Here is an 18,289-nt window from a genome sequence, read left to right as displayed (position 1 = left end):
GCGAAGGTTCTTTATCGGGGGAGCGATTACAGCCGAAAAATGAGATGTTCGTGCTAATTGATGGGTCGATGGCGAGCGAATTGTTGGAATTGATGTGAGTTACACGCGAACATTCCTGATTGGAAATAAGTGCGCGTGCTACAGAAACTTCATTCCGGAGAGAAATAGAGCAAAGTTTCATTGCTGGGGGCTCGTCCCTTTCACGCAGGCCACTCACGAGCCCGGATTTGCTTTCACCGCAGAGTTTAGTCCTCCCGTGTACAGTCACAAACATGAGAAAATTCGACAGACGTCAAACTCGGAAATTTTGTTTCCCTCTTGAAATGTTGACCTCGGAAAATTCGTCAAAAAACCATAAAAATTGAGCGATTAGAGTGAAAATTTGTTGCTTCGAGTTAAAAATTTGATCGAAACCGAAGCGCGACGGAACTTTTCTAAAGAGAATGTACGTCGAGCGAGATCACGCTACCGCAAAGTCTCGCTGATACCGCGATGACGAAATGCCCTGATTACAGCTTCCCCAACGAACAGGTTCGACTCTCTCAACACTTTTATTGTCAAGAGCTCGTGGTTTTACGTTAATTGCACAACATCGACCTTTCTATATTCCGAGTGAGCTCTCGAGTTCGATTCACGCTCCCAAGAGGTTATGTCAGTCGAGTAGTTGATGTCGAAGGAAGGGTGAACGCTCGGAGGCTTCCTGGAACATGGGCAGCGACGATCACCGGAAAACGCCTCTGAAAAAGCCGATTTTACATTTCGAACGAACTTTTTTTCAAACTTCTCAACATTTTTTCGGAGAATTTAGCACAAAGAGAGCCTTCGCAAGTCAATAGTTTACGAACAAACCAATTTTTTGACAAATCCGAATATTTTTCCACCAAAATTCGAGCTTCTTCGAAAAATAACAAAATAAATAATCCTGAAAACGTCAAAAATTGTTTGTCAGACGGGCGGGGGGGTCAAACATGAAAAAGTAACGAATCCCATGGTACATCTAGATAACTTTTATTAAACCAATCGATGCGGTTTCAATGTTTATGTTTTTTTTTTGCGTTACAAATATAACGCGGACGCGACATAATCGTATATTACGAAACGATCGTCGTCGATAAACGGATACAATGTGGAACGCTATGATAATTGTAACGTGAGATGTGTCACGATGAATGGATGCAATGAATATAAATTAATCGGAGGTCTCTCTCGCTTACGTTATTATTAATCGTATTATATACTTGCTGGGTGTGTGTTTTTTCTCCATTAATATATCATCATCGTCTCTTTTTCGTAGCGACATATTTTTATTTAATTAAACTTACTACTCGCGACTTAAGAACTGGGTTACTCGACAACATGAATATTAATCTTACACTTCATCGTTTACATTTAATTGTTTAAACCGTGGGTGTGTGTTCTTTCATTTTCATTCTCATATTCATTTTATTTATTTATTTTATATTTATTTATTTATTTATTTATATAATAATATCGTGTGTGTCGGTGTGTTTCACTCCCACAATCTCGTTCTCCTTGCTCTTCCTTCAATATTTTTCTCATCACTCTTCCCGTCACTTTCTAATCTGGAATCTCGTTGGATTTTTCCTCCTTCCGGTAAACCGTTTCTCTCACGTTTTTATATCGTCTCCTTTATGCATTCCCCTATTTGCTCAAGGTTAAATCTCTCATTATAGGGACGCTCGTGGCGTCACATTGTGCGCGTGTTTTGTGTACAAACTTTTCAATTACACTCGAAGACATCAAAAACTTTCTACGTTAAGTTTAATAACGAGCGTGACAAATCGAGAATTTTGCAACGTCGGAGATTCCAATTCCTTCGGTTTTAACTCGAAACGATCCCGCCAAAAGCCCATTTTTTCTGGGATCGACGATTCGAAAAGCCTCTCGAAATACCGTGTCGCGAACCCCGACCGCGGTTAAACAGCACAAAATAAACTTTTCACCCCCCCCCCCCTCCTCCTCAATTCTACCGAAACACCAATCAAAACGCACCGACCCCAACTCGCATCGTCGAAAGCCTAAAAAAAATGCCGTATCCCTGGCGCCACTGTTCACCGGATTCGCCGAGAACCGTTGTCCATTTCTCGTTACGAATCCTCGCCCCTTAAGCCTCCCAGGCGAACTCTCTCGCTTTGCAAATTCTCGAAATATCGCGTTTTACGGTCTTACGTCTACCATTAAGAGATATCGGCTGTCCCATGCACAAGAATTTCTATATCGTACTCGTACGTAACTGGTAAACTTACGCCGAGCCGCCGCTCCTCTGCTTTGCCGAATAAAAACTTCAAACTTCATTATCTGCTTAGTTAATCGTACTAAATGATCTCTCGATGCGAATATATTCATTCGTTCCGGGTGTATATCGCGCACGCACACGAGCCCAGACATCGCTACCATTCACGCGAATTCAAATCGAGAGATTTCACACAAACACGCGCTCAAACGACGCTCAATTTTCATCGCTTTTTTTTTATGTGTTTTTCGTGAAGTTGGTGGACTGTGTAATCGTGGATTCGAAAAAGGGAAAATGTAGTCGGAAGTGCGGGATGTGGTGGGGGGGGGGGGGGGGGGGTGAATACTGAAAAGAATTGGACCAAGTTGCATCGAACGACAATAGAAGCTCGTGCGTCGTTGGACGCTCGAGCCCCTCCCCTCGTTCCCGGTGCTCTTGAGTGGGGGTCGAAGGTTCGTAGCGGGAGGTTGGTCCGGTGTGGCAGTGCCTCGTATTTTCTTTGTTTCTTTCGCATTATATTTTCAATATAAATGTTGAAGGAGAGAAAGAAATCCCGGACGTTTGACGTCCGGGATTTCGGCGGTTCGCTTCCGCCGCTCGTGATTCGATTCTCCCCTTAAAATAGTGTGTTTCGTGTTTAAAATTTCTTCGCAACTCGCTTGCCCCAAAAATTCAACGGTTTTTTCGAACGCGAGCCCCTTTCGCGCACGAGCGCATCGCCGAGTGGGCCGATGCCCCGTGAGCTCGCTTCGATAAAATCTCCTCGTTAAAGTTTCCTCCCCAACAACGTGTCTCACCAGACTGTAAACCGAGCTCCGCCGACTCACTTCACCGCGCGGTAACTCGAATCCGACTCTGGATCGGTTATTTACATCGTACGATTTACGATTTATTCTCAAATACTCTGAACCAGCTCTTTTTAATCGTTATAATCTCGCTCGTTTTGTTGACGCATAAACAATTTACGTACCTCCTTATTTTTCGTGTTTTTATTGATCGAATCAATGCTCATATATAATTTATTAGTCTTTGCAATATCGTGTCCTTTACATCTATATTTATATCGTTTACGTCGTAATATATATGCGTTTATAATAGTGCTCGGTGAGAAGAGTGTGTCTGTTTAAATCTCTTGAGATAAAGCTGTATTTAGACTCGAAAGCTAACAGTGAGATTGGTTGGTTCACCTCGAGCGGTGAGAAGGGACGAGACGTTCGTTCGGTATACATCGGAAATATACTGGGCGGAGGGAAACAATGAATTATATATTTATTTTACGTCCTAAATTCGTACTTCCGGTCTCGATTCTCGAGTTTTCGTTCCCCAACGTTAAAAATCCTCTTTTCACCTTCGCGACGAGCCTTCGAACAAAACTCCCTTTCGACAGTTCTCTAAACGTCAAAATCGATGTTTTTTCGTCACGTTGCGTAGCGCCACGCAAACTCCTATTTCAGCTGCTCCCAGACACCTGTCTTTTACTCGTTTTTCAATCTTTTTATTCGCGTTCACTTCGATAGCAGCTACTATTATCTAATGATAATCGCTACTTTTTTATTCGTAGTTTATATATATATATATATATATATATATATATATATATATTTATAATGACTGAATCTCACTCTCTCTTTTTATCTTCAGCTTCGCTCTCCCTCGTTTCTCTCAGCTTCTCCCCCCTCTTCCCGCTTTTTCCTCGCCTTTTTCACTCGCTCCTTCGCATATTACGCTGTGCGCCCTGACTGCTCACGCGGGCTTCAAGCTGGCTTTGAAAAAAAAAAATATTCTCATCTCTGTACACGCGTCTCTGTCATATTTTCCTTAGCTTTCTTCTTCCACCTCGCTCGCCCTCGCTCTTCTCTCTCGCTCGCTTTCCTCAACCCCCTCCCCCCTTCACGCTGCTCTCTCAGCAGCCTGTGAACAACACGAATCCAACGCTCCTCGCACACGCACGCACACACAGACACACACACACGCAGACACACGTACGCACTTAAGCTCCCCATGATCGCCGCTCGGCGAGGACAGAATAACGCGCGATAATCGTTGATTTGGCGTCCGATTAACGGAAAGAGCGAAAAATTGAAAAAAATTAAAGAAAAAAAAAACAAAACATTGTTTCTTTTCTCTTGTTTGTTCGTTTGTTTATTTTTTTTTTTTTTTTTTTTTTAAGAATCGTAGAAATCATTTGTTTGTACTTGTACGAGACGCAACGAATGCAGCTATTTTTCTACGGAGTGAAGGTGTAACTCAGAGAAGAAGGACGAGAGCTAAAGTTCGAATGGGTGTGGCTACTTTGTGGACTTTTAAAATCTTCTTTACGCTCGACTAATCGCTTTGTTTCTTCTGTTTTTTGGTACTCTTCGTCGATCGCTGTTCAAAGACTTTTTCTTTTGTTTGTTTTTCCGTTTTTTTTTTTTGTTGTTTTCACGTTTTTTTTTCTCTCTCATCTTCTTTTCAACTATTTCTTTTAAACGAAGGCTATGAAATCGTGGCGAGCTTGCGCATCGAGCTTTCCTAATGACTTTCTTGTAACTTATTTGAATCTTTTATTCGTTCTTTCGTCGCAGCTGCTACGGCTCTCAAAATTTTCAGGGTTTTATCGAATTTGTGTTGCTCCTTGAACCCTCGTCTCGGTCGGTCCTGCTGTCAACGCGCTTGTAATCACTCCTCGATGCTAGACACTCGCTGCTGCTGCTGCTGCTGCCGCTGCTGCTGGTCGAGGTATAAAAGTATAAAAATTGCGTCGACACGAGCGAAGAATGACTCGGTGATAAAATACCGCGGGGAAATAAAGTTATGGGATTTTCCTTATCGGCGGTGGCTCACGGTGCGGAAGACTCATTGCGATATCTCCTGTCATTGGAATCGACTTTTTCTTCGTTTTTTTTTTTTTTTTTTCGGGATTCTCCGGTATTTTGTGTCCTCACTCTCGATATTTAATTCTTCCGCGTGTCTCTCTCGCTCTCTCTCTCTCTCTCTCTCTCTCTCGTTATTCCGGCTTTCATTGGCTCTCGTGCCCCCAGAAAATGAAACGATTGTTCCCACTCGGAGTCTTTCTCACACGTCGAGAAGAGCCGTGGCCACTGCTTTCGGTATATCAACTGCGCGAGCCCGTTTATTCTCGCAATGCCGTGGCGCGTTGGGTGAATAAAGTGGCGAGTTTTAAAATACTATCGACGCAACAATGATCGCCTTGGGAGCGTTGTGTCGGAAGGGTGAAATGATAAAATGCGCTCGAATCCGACGGGCCGTGAGGTAGTTCGGCCGGCAGCTTACTCGAGCCGAGCCTTGTAGCTCGTTTTCCAAATCTCAGCGAGCGTAACCGCGCTGTGGAATCTGTGAAATATGCAAAGCGGAAGCGTCACCTTTTGGATCATGGTCCAAACGAGGTAACCGTAAAAATCGTATTGCACAGGATTGGCGAAGACCTTCATCGTCTCGAAGGTGTAGATAACCCACATTGTGATGTTGCAAATAAGCAGGAAAGTCACCACCTGACGGCCGGGCTTGCTACGATCGTGCTCCGGCAGGTGGACGCGCCTGCGGGACACGTCAGCGATGAAAAGCATCTGCAGCACCACCTGAGCGATCGACAGTATTCCTGTCACCATTACAAACAAATTCGGCTCGTGCGTAAACGCCGCGAAGGAGCCAGCGATCACGCTGAACACTGCGTAAAGAAATAGCCCGAAGCCGGACACGCGCAAAAATATGTCGTTCAAATCGCTCTGCTCTTCCGCCTTGAACTTCAAACTCTGAACCCTTATGAAACCAATTATTATCGCTATTATCGACGACGCCATCAGCACGCAGTGCGACACATCCGCCAAATAAATAGCCAACAAACCGAACGAGGGGTGATGGATCAGGACGAAAAATAATATCAAACAAATGAGCGAACCAACCAAGAGGAAAAGACCGAGGAACAGACCCTTGCTCGCTCCCACGCAGTCGACCCGACCGTGCCCTGAAATTTAGGAGAAAAATAAACACTCAATGGAACTCTGCACAGTCAACAAATTCGTCACGAAGATTAACATTAAACGAGCTTATTGAGATCATTGATATGGAGACACGCTTTCATCGCGATATTTTCCTCTCTTTTGCTTAACATTTTTTATTTGTTTTATTTATTGCCGCGGGAACGACAACGTTGGGGTGGGGCTCAATATGTCGAATAACTGAATTGTAGAACGGTCGATATTTCGAAATTTTTTAAGTTGTGATAACAGTTTGGAGAAAAATAAGTTATTCGAAAATTCTTATTCCCGATCCGACTATTCAGCAGATTGCGGGTTTAATAAAAAATTCCTTCTTTGAATTCATATTTACCCGAAAATATATATATTTCAATAGTTTTCATTTAGAATGCAATTTAAACAGACCATCCGAATGTCAAAAGTTCATATTTTCGAATTCAAAATGGAGAGTAATTGTTTTACAGACAGACCAGAATAGAGAGTAGCAAAAAATCGAAAGTGAATTTTTCGAGCCTATAAAACTTAGATACGCGGAATAGCGATGGCTCGAAAAGGCGAAAGTCAAAATGGCGATGTTTAAAATTGGAGATCACCGGTCTGAGTAAGCGAGTGAGTGAGACGCGTGTATTTGGAGCTCCGCTGCATTTCTTTATTTTGATCGATCGACTTTCTAGCGTTTCGCTATTTTGACCGTTCGACTTTTTGGTGTTTCAGTATTTCAACCTCAGTAATATTTGGTCTTTCGTTATTATATTTTCAAAATTGTGAATTTTCACAGTATCGCTGACCGTAGTAATTTATGAATCGAAAGAGTGATAGTCGAATTTTCGAAAAATCGATATTTTAGTCATCGTCCTATGGGCGATTGTTACATTCTATTTTCGATGTAAACGTTCTTCGAATCTTGCAGTTTCTGCTTTATTTATTTTCGGCATTAAAAGCTCTAGTCGAATCTATCTGTCTCCATATTGTCATTCGAAGTTTATAAATTCGAGATTTTAACTGTTCGAAATTTTAGTCATTCCAACATTTGATCCCCACCCCAACGTTGCGAGAGAAAAAACTCGAAAGTGATCGTTTCTTTTGTGAATCTTTTCAATTCGCCTTCGTCGCTTTGTTCCCTCAGGTTGGAATTTATTGAACTTAAGAATTCATGATTTTAGGTCGATCGTGCCCGAAGGATCGTACTTTTCGGGTTTAAATTCGATCGATTTTTACTCCCCAATTATAAGGAGGGTGGATCACGAAATAAAAATAATCAGAATTCGATGAAATTTGGCGATAACATTCTTTGCCGTCAAGTATAGAAATACAATTTTTTTTTTCAATTTTTTTTACCACATTGTTATCGAATAATCTTAAAATAAAATCGTAGTCTTGGAAAATTTATATTTTTTTATATCCCTTGAGATTGGATATACGAAATTTGATGAAATTCTTCATATTTTTAACGTGGTTTAGCATGGCAACATCGTGTCGTCGCGATCCACCCTCCTTAAAGATATAATCACTTAAATTAATGTCAGAATTATTTCGTGGCGAATGATATTACGAGCCATCAATTAATCGGGGATCCGTCACTGGCCGAAACCAAAATTTCATTCGTCCCTGGCTTAAATACTCCGGTTTTTTATGTAACGAAGAAAAAAGTAGACAAGAAGAAAGAAAACGGCGAAATAAGCAAACGCGAGGTGACGAGGGCTCGTTACTAATCTCGTACAATCTTTAAGGTAGTAATCTTTATTACTGGCAAGACAATCGTCTCGAATTTTTTCCCCCAAAGCGTCCTTGTTATTGGGTACGTTTTTCATAACCTTGGTAAGAAGCTTTTTTTCGTTTGTCTCAATAGCCAATAAGCCGAGCCCTCGAAAGTTCGACAAGCGCGTCAGTCGAGCACTAATTTCAATAAATTAATATTTTCTTAAAAAAATTAGTTTCGTGCATGAGCTTAATGAAATTGAAATTCGAAGAGTTTGTTCCGTTTAAATAATCGATCGGCGATCACATATTGGTAGTAAAAAGTATTTAAACGAAAGTCAAGGTGAAATGAAAGGCCGGTTTTTGAAATTTGAATAATAAAAGTGGATGAAAGTCGACGGGAATTACCTGCATGAGCGAGAGCAACGGCTCTGCGTGAGAGCATTGCTTCGAGGCGGCGTTCAAGATCAACCTCGGCTTGGTGCGGCCAGCGTGGATGACGTCCGATGTGTCTCCACATAACGTAGATGACGGCCGCACCGACGAGGCTGTATTCGATGATGAAAGGGAAGAGGTAAGGCGCAGCATCCTGAACTATGGTGCCCATTATGTTGATCCGTCCGCAAGTGTTGTCGACCGATCCGCCCCCGACGATGGTCGAAGAATCGGCGTAAAATGCAAAGTTGGGGCTCCACACGCTCGTGTCGTTGGTCGAATTGTGGATGTCAAATATCTGGGGAAAGGACTTTTTCGAGTACTGAGGCGACTCCATAAATTCACGTAGGAAGGGGGAGAAGGTCGTCGTCGGTGTGAGAAGGGTCGGGATCGAGGACATGGTCGTCGTCGTCGTCGTCGTCGTCGCCGCCGCTGCGCTCGTGCTCGGGCTCGTCGTGCTCGGCGTTGTGAATATTTCTCGAGCGCTCGATACATTCGTTCTCACCGCGTTCGCTAACGCGTCCAGCACCGATTGAACTTTAGCCAGGGTCGTTGTCGACGGCGTGCTGGAAAAATGGTCGGAATTATTACTCGGAAGGAAGGAAGGAAGGAAAAATGATAAATTCTAAGAAAATAATTTGTTGATTAAGTTTCTCCCGAAACTCGAAAATTCCTACCTCGTTGTCGGGCTCGTCGGGATCGAACGAATCAACGGCTTCAGCGTCGTCGAACTCGTTGTCCACGGCGCCCCCGTCGTCGTCGTCGTCGTCGTCGTCGTCGTCGTCGTCGTCGTCGTAGTTCCACTGGTTATGGCTCGAGCGACCGAGCGGGCTGTCGATCTCGCGTAACGGCCGATCGAGGCCGTCGTCGTCGTCGCCAACCTGCCGAACCCGGAGGGCGTTGGTCTCAGGGTCGACGAAACCGGGGCCAAGCGCAGTTGGGCCATGTCACGGGGCTCGGTGCCCAGGATTTTACCGGCGTGCTTTATCGTGTGCTGCTTTATGGTCTCTGCGATGAAGGGGAAACACGCGAGAAGGGGAAGGTTCAATCGAAACTGAAGAATCTTCGATGAGCGGTGCGGATTTATGCGGAGCTTTATTTATCAGCCAACTCATTGCCATTTATCGCGCCCATTTTAACGACGATACTCACCCATTATTCCATCGTCCTGTTTGCCCAAACGCTGAGCAGTTTGCGTTATTTCCTTGAGCGTTTCGAACACGAGAGTTCGGACCCAAACGCAAAGGTTCGTCGCGACGACGTGCATCAGGCCGAAGCGCGCGACGACCTTGAACCGGTGAATGTTGAGCTGCAGGAGAAACGAAAATTGAGAATTTTGCGCGACCGAGAAAACCGGGATCGTTGCGTGCTGATCAGGAATTTAAAAAGCTCTCGTCTCACCCTCGAGTTCATGAAGATAAAGTACATCTGCATAAAGGTGAAAATCATCTGGAGGAGCGGATTGACGCCCTGGAGGATTTGGTAGCACGGCGAGGTCGGGGGGATGCCGAAAAAGGCTCCGAACTCGAGACCGTTGTAGACCATCGTGCCCAAGCCGAAGGCTGTTACCGAGATTTAAAAACGAGGAATTTAAGTCGCAGGGAAACTCGACGAGCACAATTTAAATGCAAAAAACCCTCACCGATTGCTCCGATCCTGAGGAAGAAGCTCCCGTAACTGTGATCGTTTTGGGAGGTTTTTCGCTTTCGTGAAACTCTCGTCGCCACAGCAGCTTCGACGTCAGTCGCCTCCTGGGGAATGGACTTTAAAGCCAAGAAATACTTTTTTACTCGCTCCTTCTCCGATTAATATCGTTTTTTTCCTTCGCTCTACCGAACACGAAGAAGCCACATTTTGGTAAGAGACGAGAGAGAGAAAGAGAGAGAGAAAGTAACTGGTGCACGAATGAAACGCTTTTGCGCCGACGCGATCCCGCCGAGCAAAACTAAACAGAATTGTCGGAAGGCCGGTGCGTGCGAGGGCGAGCCATTTATTTCGAGACTCGCTGCGGAAATTAAAGCACGTTTAAACTACGAGTGAGCTCTCTCTCTCTCTCTCTCTCTCTCTCTCTACACACGCCACATGTCCCGCCATTAAATATTGGCTAACACAATTGCGTCAGCGCTCCTCTCGCGAGGCGCCCCGATCCGTCCAAACTCCCCTTTCCAACCGAATCTGACTCACGAATCGCCCGAATTACGAAAATATACTTTCTAGATCGATTATTATGAAACTCGATTTACAAGAATTCGTGTTTAATCCCGGCCAAAGTTGCGCCCGCCTTTGAGCCCACTTTTTCCTCCATTCAAATCGTCAACGATTAAATATGAAAAGCTTTTAATCTCATTTCGACTCGATTCCAAATCGAATTTGGCGTTTATTCGAACGAAAATGGCGCCGGTGCTCCCGCGCGAACCTTCCACGAGGTTTTCCCAAAACTTTCAAACTCTAGCGGGTAAAGCCAAGGGAAAGGTTTAGAGGCAAAGAGAATGGAGCCACCAACCTGAAAATCTTTTTTGTTCTTGGCATTCTTCGACTCCTTTTTCTCCTTTTTATCTTTTTTCTTGTTCTTGTCTTTCGGTTCCTTCGGCGGCTTCGGGGGTCTCGGCGGCGGGGGTGGCGTGTCAGTACCCCGCGAACAGCAAGCGCTCTCTTGGAGGAGGAAGCAGAAAACGTAGAGGAGAAAGAGGATGCTCATGCCGTACATGTAAGTGAAGAAACCCTCGAAATACCACAGCGGCAATTTGTGAGTCACCACTTCGCTTATCACGTACGCGATGCACACGATGAGCAAAAGCTTCGCGTATATGAAACTCATGACGTTGAAAAGCGAGGTCCTGGAATCACAAAAAACATAAAAAACGTTGATGAATCATTGACCGAGGAGGAAAAGCTTCGCGGAACGTCGGAATCGACGTTCGTACCGCTTCTACAAATTCGTCCCTGCGCATTCCCTGCAATTGCTCGCACATTGGCCCCCAAACTGAGGGAGAATGCCCGCATTTCCGCGGGAAGTCCTTAAATTGGGATCCCAGCCCCAGAAATGCCACTCGAAGCCCACAAATATTTCACAATTATGAATTATTCTCATTTCGACATAAATTTTTCCGGCCACTTAATTCGAAGCTTCCAATCGAAATGGCTCGACGAAGAGTGACGCGGAATCGAAGAACTCGCGCCGGGGTTTTTTCCCCAAGCTGTTGCTCCCCGAGCCCTCCAAAGACGGGGGCAAACATTCTTACCTTTTTTTCTCGTCAAGAACGAGCCTAGTTGCCCTCGGTAAAAGCTTCGGCGGCGTTGACCTATTTCCACCGTCAGCCTCAACGAAAGGCACGATTTCAGGCTCCATTGTGGAAGATAAACGAAAGAAAAGAGCGAACGTTTTTTCCGACAATGTGCACTCCTCCGCAGAGGTCAAAGGGACTGACGTTTGTCAAACTCTGGGGAACTCTTTCGCGCACTGAGATCCCGCGCGCTAGTTTGAGAAATCTGAGCCGTTGACTCGATGGGAACAGCTCGCACGTTGAGTTTCTCGCCGGAGAGAGAGAGAGAAACGCTTTCGTCGTCTCGCAAGTGTCACTCGTCGAGAAACTCGTCTACTCTCCTGTGGATGCGCCACTCGCCTCTCGTCCGACTCTCCTGCACAAACGCTTAAAAACGTTCTTCAATGTTTCCTCGTTAAAGTCACTTTTCATTCGATTCTCCAGGATTGAAAATGGCCTCGAACGTTTGCCGGCTCTGTTGAGGAGAAAAAGGCCTGAAAAGTATCAACAACGACCCCGAAATACTCGCTTTTCACTGCGAGACCTCAACACTCGGCTAAATCTCATTGCACACTCGCATCATTCCTCGAGTCAAACTCGAGGAGCCGCCACTCACTCACTTCATTTGAACCAACTGCTGCTTGTGCTCTACGCATTTCGGAAAAGAGCGACGTGCACAGAAGGCCCGCGGGTACGCGCCCCAGCGCTATTTCCGGACGTGTCGTGCACCTCCGCTCATCGAGACTTTTCTTTAAAGTAGAAAAAGTCATTGTCGCATCGAGAATATTCGACGCGCTCACGGAGGTGGAAAAAGTATGAGGAAAAAGTCCGATCGATTTTCTCTCAAAATTTTCCAATCGAACCTTGAAATTTGGACATTTTCATCGAAGCGGAAGAAAAAGTTCGAAGGAATTGACTTTCGAGTCGAAAATATTAAAAAACGTGATTTTCCCCATCATTTTTAGAGTGGAACTCGTAAATATTGCTTGAAAAACAAAACGACCGTGCGGACCCGTTTGGAATTGCTCGGAAACGCGTAGCTTGCTCGGGCCGCGGCTTTTCTCGAAGCGAGAATACGCACTGATCCGGAGATGCCGGAATCGTGCCGGAAAACAAACAGAGGAGGCCGGCCACGAACGGCGAGTTAGAGCATCCGGAATATTTTCTCGCTTAATTTACGCTCACGGCCTCGTAGGCCGGGGGCCATTATTTTAACAGACTTTTCATTATTTTTACGGACGCGAAAAGAAAAACATGCTCGGCATCGCGTTTCGATTTTTATAACATCACAATTTTTTGCCATAAAATAACCGGAAAATGGATCGATCGGAGCGGTGTAACGCCGACGCAATATCGCTGTCGCTGACATATCCTCCTCGACGAGGGTTTAACCGCCCTTTGTCACGAGTTGATACGCGCCCGAGAGCGAGCCCGCATTCGAGAGGGTGATCGTGGCTCAGACTTCATTGTGCTCTGGCCAGCACTGCTGATAAAACATCGCGCACGAAGCACCCGCCTCGCCGCTGTCTCAAACAGTTTTCCATGCCCGATCTCCGGCCCTTCCGACGCGTTGTTCCTCGTCGTAGCACAAGCTAAAAAATCCCTTTACATACCCACGCAGCATCGAGTGCTCTCTAATTTAATCGCTCGATCTCCTCAAATTTTCGACCTTCTATCACGACGAGAATAAACTTTGGTCTAACCGAATTTGCCACTCGAAAAACTGCAACATTTTTTTTTCTTCGCTACACTCATCGTTAAAGTTCAGTCGAAATTAAAATACTTTCTTTTAAAAATCGTTTCGTGCGTCAGCTACCCCAACGATTCGTTGCCAGCAGAAGCAGCCTCAAAGGCTTGACGCGTGTGCAGCTTCTTTCGGATCTCGAGGTCCCTCGAGAGAGAAACAAGAGATCGGGGGGCGGCCACAGGCGAGAGGGGGGATCGAAAGCTCCCGCGTAACGATCTTCGTTACACACGGAACTCGAAGAGACTCGGAGAAAAGAAAGAGCAGGGCGTGTCACTAATGAAACGAACGAGCTTTCCTCACGAGCACCTTTTACCAATTAATACGATTCCCGTTTCCCTGGGAGCGAGAGAGAGACCAAGCGAAACTTGATTCAACGACACGAAGGACGTTCTTGGCACGGTTTTTTCCAGCTACCTCAACCAACGTTACGACCTTTTTGCCCTCACCATTCGAAATACTCGTCGCGTGCGCGGATCCGAGGCAGCCAAAGGGAACGATTTTCAGCACCGCGCTCTTGCCGCATCTCTCCCATTCCCGCACACTCTCACGTGCGCGTATGCGTCTCTTTGTATGCTCGAGAAGCGAGGACGACGATGAATCGGAGAAGGATCCAAAGACTCGAATTTAATATGCGAGGTTAATGGGACGCTTTAATTGCAGCCCCGCGCATGAAAGCGTGAAGCTCGTCAAGAGTGAGGTACAACGACGCACAAGGCATTCCGTCTCGAATGACCTTCGGCCCAAAATTCTTAAGCCCCCCTGAGCGAGCCGTGGAAAAACCGGTTTTTGTTAACCTCTTGGACTGTGCAGCCTCCGAGCGAGCTTTTGGCCAGCTTTCATTTCACGAAATATTCTATTTATCGCGGAACATTTTTATCGTCATTGAAAAATTTAGTGACTTCTTGGCTGAAAAATCGTTGTTTTTTTGTTGTAAAAACGACTCTGGGGACGAAAGTACTGAGAAAAATATCCTGAAAAAGAATTTTGTTCGAGCTCAAAATCATTTATCGGAATTTTTTTATAATAAATATCAAATTTTTGGCCTGATGTTTCTCAACTTGGATTGTATATTAAAAATAGGAAAAACCGTGAATTTCATGAGGTCGCGCGTTTCAACGAAACGTCAAAGTTCGAACGGCTTTTCCACGAAAAAAATTGAGCTTAAAATCGAAAATTTGTTGCAAAACTTTTCCTCAAATCGTGTTCCCCGAGGGGGAATAAAAATACGAAAATTTTGCTGCTCAAGCAAAACCTGCGAAGGATTTAGTGACCGAGGACCACGCGAATTTTCGAAATTTGTCTCCCGATTCGTAAACAAAACTCCAAAAGCCCACGAATTCGAAATTCCGAGTAAAACCTCCCGCAAGAAAGAGCTCGCGAAAATCTTTTTTGCCTGGCGGGAAATTCAACGATCGATATGTTTCCACTTTGAAACGGTCACCGACTTCCTCGAAGTAACAAAAAAGCCGGAGAAAACAGAGCCGAGCTGTGCGGAGGTCGGTGCAGTTTTTACAGCGAAATACGAATTGAAAAACTCGAATGGCAGGAATGTATTGATTGCTGGTACAATATGCGTCCCACATAAACGCATATCCCAAGGCACAGCGAACGTGCAAGGCTTCGAGCGAGCTCGAACAGACGTCGAGCTCCGGCGCTTCTGCGACCGAGAAAACGTCAGCGTCTTTTTTTCCAGGCTCTCCTCGGCTCCTCGAAGCCCGCGAGTCTCGTCATCGTTCTCGACTCGACGCCGGGAGAATCGCAGAGTCTGCGGACGAGGCACATGGGCACGTATCTTCGTGGATGGTGCACGAAGATACGTCGGCCAGGTCGATACTTGCAAGTGCTCGCTCGCCGAGAGCTCTCCTCCATGTTTTCCTTCCTGATACAGTTTCGACGGCGAGTTCCGGGCTCGCGTGGGGGCTTCGATCCGTTACGTGGGCGAATCGGGGAGTTTGGATTCGGGAATATTGATAAGAAGGACCCCGGCGGCTCGGAATCGGCGACTGAGGAATTTATGGCTCCTGGAGTTTCTTATTGCCCTGCCGAGGCGGCTAACCCGAGCCGAGAGCCCGGATTCCATCTTTCCGGAGTTCACTTTCTATTAGCTTTTCACCCACGCAGCCAAATTGGACGATCCGCTTCCGCGGCTACTTTGTTCCCCGCGTCTGGACGCGGCCGACTCATTTTCTGGGGTTTCGGAGCCTCGGCAATGAGGCAGAGGGACGAAGGCTCTTCAATAGCTTGCCAGAAACTATGTCGTCCCCCGGAACACGAAAAATCCTCGGAAATAGTCGTCGCCCGTGCGTATCGTAACCCAGCACTCGCCGCACTCTTTCCCCATTTTTTTCAACCCACTTTAATGCAAACTCCATCAGCCGGTTAATCAACCGATACAACCGCAAATTACTCAAGATGAATGAAGCAACAGTCCGAGAGTTTCGCCACAATCATCGCCACACACCTCTCTTCTCATGAATTGATAATTTATCGCGACTCGAGCAACGACCAGCTGACACTCGAGAAGGCGGACCCGATTCAGTGACTTTGGTCGATCCGCGGTACCTCCACGCTTTTTATCCAGCACCGTTTGTGCTCCTTTCAATGCCACGTGGATTACAATACTCCAGAAAACATTCTCGATTCAGTGGACGTTTTTACAGCCTCTTGTTCGCTCTCACGTTGCTCAATGCGCCAACCTTTTTAAGGCAAACTTTACCCTTCGATCGAACACATTTTGAGCTAAAAATATTCGGTTAGAAACAAACTTGCTTGAGCACTGAGAAAAAGTGCCACTAAAGTAGATTATGCCGGAAGAATCGTATTTCGTGGGTGCTTAAATTTACATTTTTATTCCCCAATTAAAGATATAACGAATCCTTAAAAATTTGATACGCGTGTCAGTCGATTAGGCATTTAAGCTCTGTGTAAATTTCGAGACTTTGTTAAGAAAATATTTTCGTGCGTGAACTACCTTAAGAATCGTAAAATGAAGGATTTTTTCTGAGCCTCCATTTTCATGGGTGCAACGTCAAATTTAGGGATCTCAGTTTCGAAAACAATGGATAATGAAAAAGCGTCAGTGGGACGTGAATCCACGAGAATGGACGGGAAACGTTCGCACTATTTTCGTATCGACGATCGATTCGTATGGGAGTATTAAGTTTGAAGCCAGCTCCGGAGATGAGTGGTTAAAACTGCGACAGAGTTCGATAATTCCACGCCGGAAGTGCCCTCGATCGGATGAAATTAAACTTGCATTAAAATCGGAATATTCACGAGCTTCATTCGCGTTTAACAGCTCGCCCAACCCCCTGAAAAGCATCCGCAAGTTCAACTCTGAAATTCCGCAAAGCTTCGAACTTCACAATTCTCTTCGTTCTTCGTGCGGCAATAAGTAACGAGAGAGAATCCGAGCCGGAAACTGTGACGGGAACTCGAATTATTTCGCACCTTTATTTGGATGAAAATGAATTTTTATTTTTACCCTCATTTCGTGACAAAACTACTCGCTCCACTCGGAATAGATAAGCGAGGACAATGCCTCCGGACGCGAGCAACCGATCACTCGGTTACGTTCGCCCTCCGCGACTTTAATGTTGCTGACGTCATGCGCCTGCTCCGTAATCTCAGATGCACCCAGACCTTTCTGTACTCGCGCGGTATATAGAGAAAACAAAATGATGAACGCGGATATTTATACGAGGATGATAAAAGTGAATGCGGAGTGTATAAAAATCGTGGAGGGCCAACGACGAGGCTCCTTTCTGCACGAGCACAAAAATACAAGAACCCCGCCGCATTGAGACTGCTGGTTGGAATTACGGCGCTGGGGCTTCCTCACTAAGGGAGCTAAATCCTGGAGCTTTCTCGCTTGCCAAGCAGACTGCCTCGTATTTTTTATTCTTTTGCTCAATTTTTTTTTGTTGTTTCCCTCATTTTGAAGTCTGCCGCTTTCTCTCATTCTCGTCGTTTGGCAGACGCGACTCGCTCATTTTTGCCAATGCACCGAGGGTGCTTGGCGACTACAGTCTCCTGCCGAAGGGACGCAAATTTCGCGGCCCCGCGCGCGCCTCCCTTCCCGCGGTTTATTCAACCCTCGCGCGTTCTCTTTTCTCGTTTTTCAGATGCTGCTTTTCCCCCCTTTCGTATGGTTTTTTTTTTTTTTTTAATTTTTTCTTTTTTTTTTATTCGTACGTTTTTGCAGTCGAAATGCCTCGAGGCGCTCTCCATCTAAAACGTGTTCGAACGGGGGCTCCGGGCTGGCACTAAATTGTCTCGATTTTTCGATTCTTTCCTGGCTCGTTCGACTCGGAAAGTCATCGATTGGGAGTATTCGAACGAACATCGAGAGCTGGGGTCGTCGAGCCTCGGGCAACTAAAATTCTGGGCTTTTCTCATCGCCTCCAAATTGCCCCGATCTTTACTTCCTAATGAAAAATATTATCGATCTAAATTAATGGCAGAGTTATTAATTCGATATTGTGAATAATACATTTTTTCAAATTATCCTTTGGCGAATGAAATTACGAGGCATTATAAGCAATCGGGGATTCATCACTGACTGAACTCCAAATTTCATTCGTCCTCACCGAAAGTTCTGTAGTTTTTTTTTTATTTTTTTTTCTTTTTTTTAGAGAAATTAAATTAAATTAAATTAAAATCATTTTAGAGAAGGCAAAGGGAAAAAACGAAGGGGAATGGATCGAGAAAAAAGTATTAATAAAAGGGCAGAAGGCTGTGACAGGAAGAGCCCAAGCCAAGAAGAAACAAAATGCCGAAACAAGCAAGTGTGAGGTTACGAGTGCTCATTTTACCAAATTCGTTTAATCCTTAACGTCATATATTTTTATTACTAGTGAGACAATCGTCTCGAGATTTTTTTCCCAAACCTTCGTTATATACTTCATTGTTA

The 18,289-nt window shown here is 45.2% G+C and overlaps 1 protein-coding gene across 14 annotated transcripts in view; it reads right to left on the bottom strand.

Moving 5' to 3' along the window:
• Window positions 1-992: 992 nt before the first annotated feature.
• The window catches only part of OtopLa (Otopetrin-like a), a 39,335-nt gene continuing 22,038 nt past the window's right edge, over window positions 993-18,289 (bottom strand). For 10 of the 14 annotated variants that reach the window (XM_043430225.1, XM_043430224.1, XM_043430226.1 and 7 more), the window contains 7 exons: window positions 10,871-11,204; window positions 10,010-10,130; window positions 9,769-9,929; window positions 9,520-9,676; window positions 9,045-9,375; window positions 8,341-8,933; window positions 993-6,221 (listed from right to left, as the gene is read on the bottom strand). In XM_043430225.1, the coding sequence (XP_043286160.1) occupies window positions 5,527-6,221; window positions 8,341-8,933; window positions 9,045-9,375; window positions 9,520-9,676; window positions 9,769-9,929; window positions 10,010-10,130; window positions 10,871-11,204 (2,392 nt within the window). In that variant the 3' untranslated portion in view covers window positions 993-5,526. Of the gene's footprint in view, window positions 6,222-8,340; window positions 8,934-9,044; window positions 9,376-9,519; window positions 9,677-9,768; window positions 9,930-10,009; window positions 10,131-10,870; window positions 11,205-11,609; window positions 12,207-18,289 lie in introns of those variants that run through there. The other 4 variants (XM_043430221.1, XM_043430223.1, XM_043430233.1 and 1 more) reach the window with 2 other exon arrangements.

Source organism: Venturia canescens, chromosome 10, assembly GCF_019457755.1.
Source record: "Venturia canescens isolate UGA chromosome 10, ASM1945775v1, whole genome shotgun sequence".
Taxonomy (NCBI): domain Eukaryota; kingdom Metazoa; phylum Arthropoda; class Insecta; order Hymenoptera; family Ichneumonidae; genus Venturia; species Venturia canescens.
The sequence above is the reverse complement of the archived record's forward strand: the minus strand, read 5'-3'. Positions and strand labels throughout refer to the sequence as shown.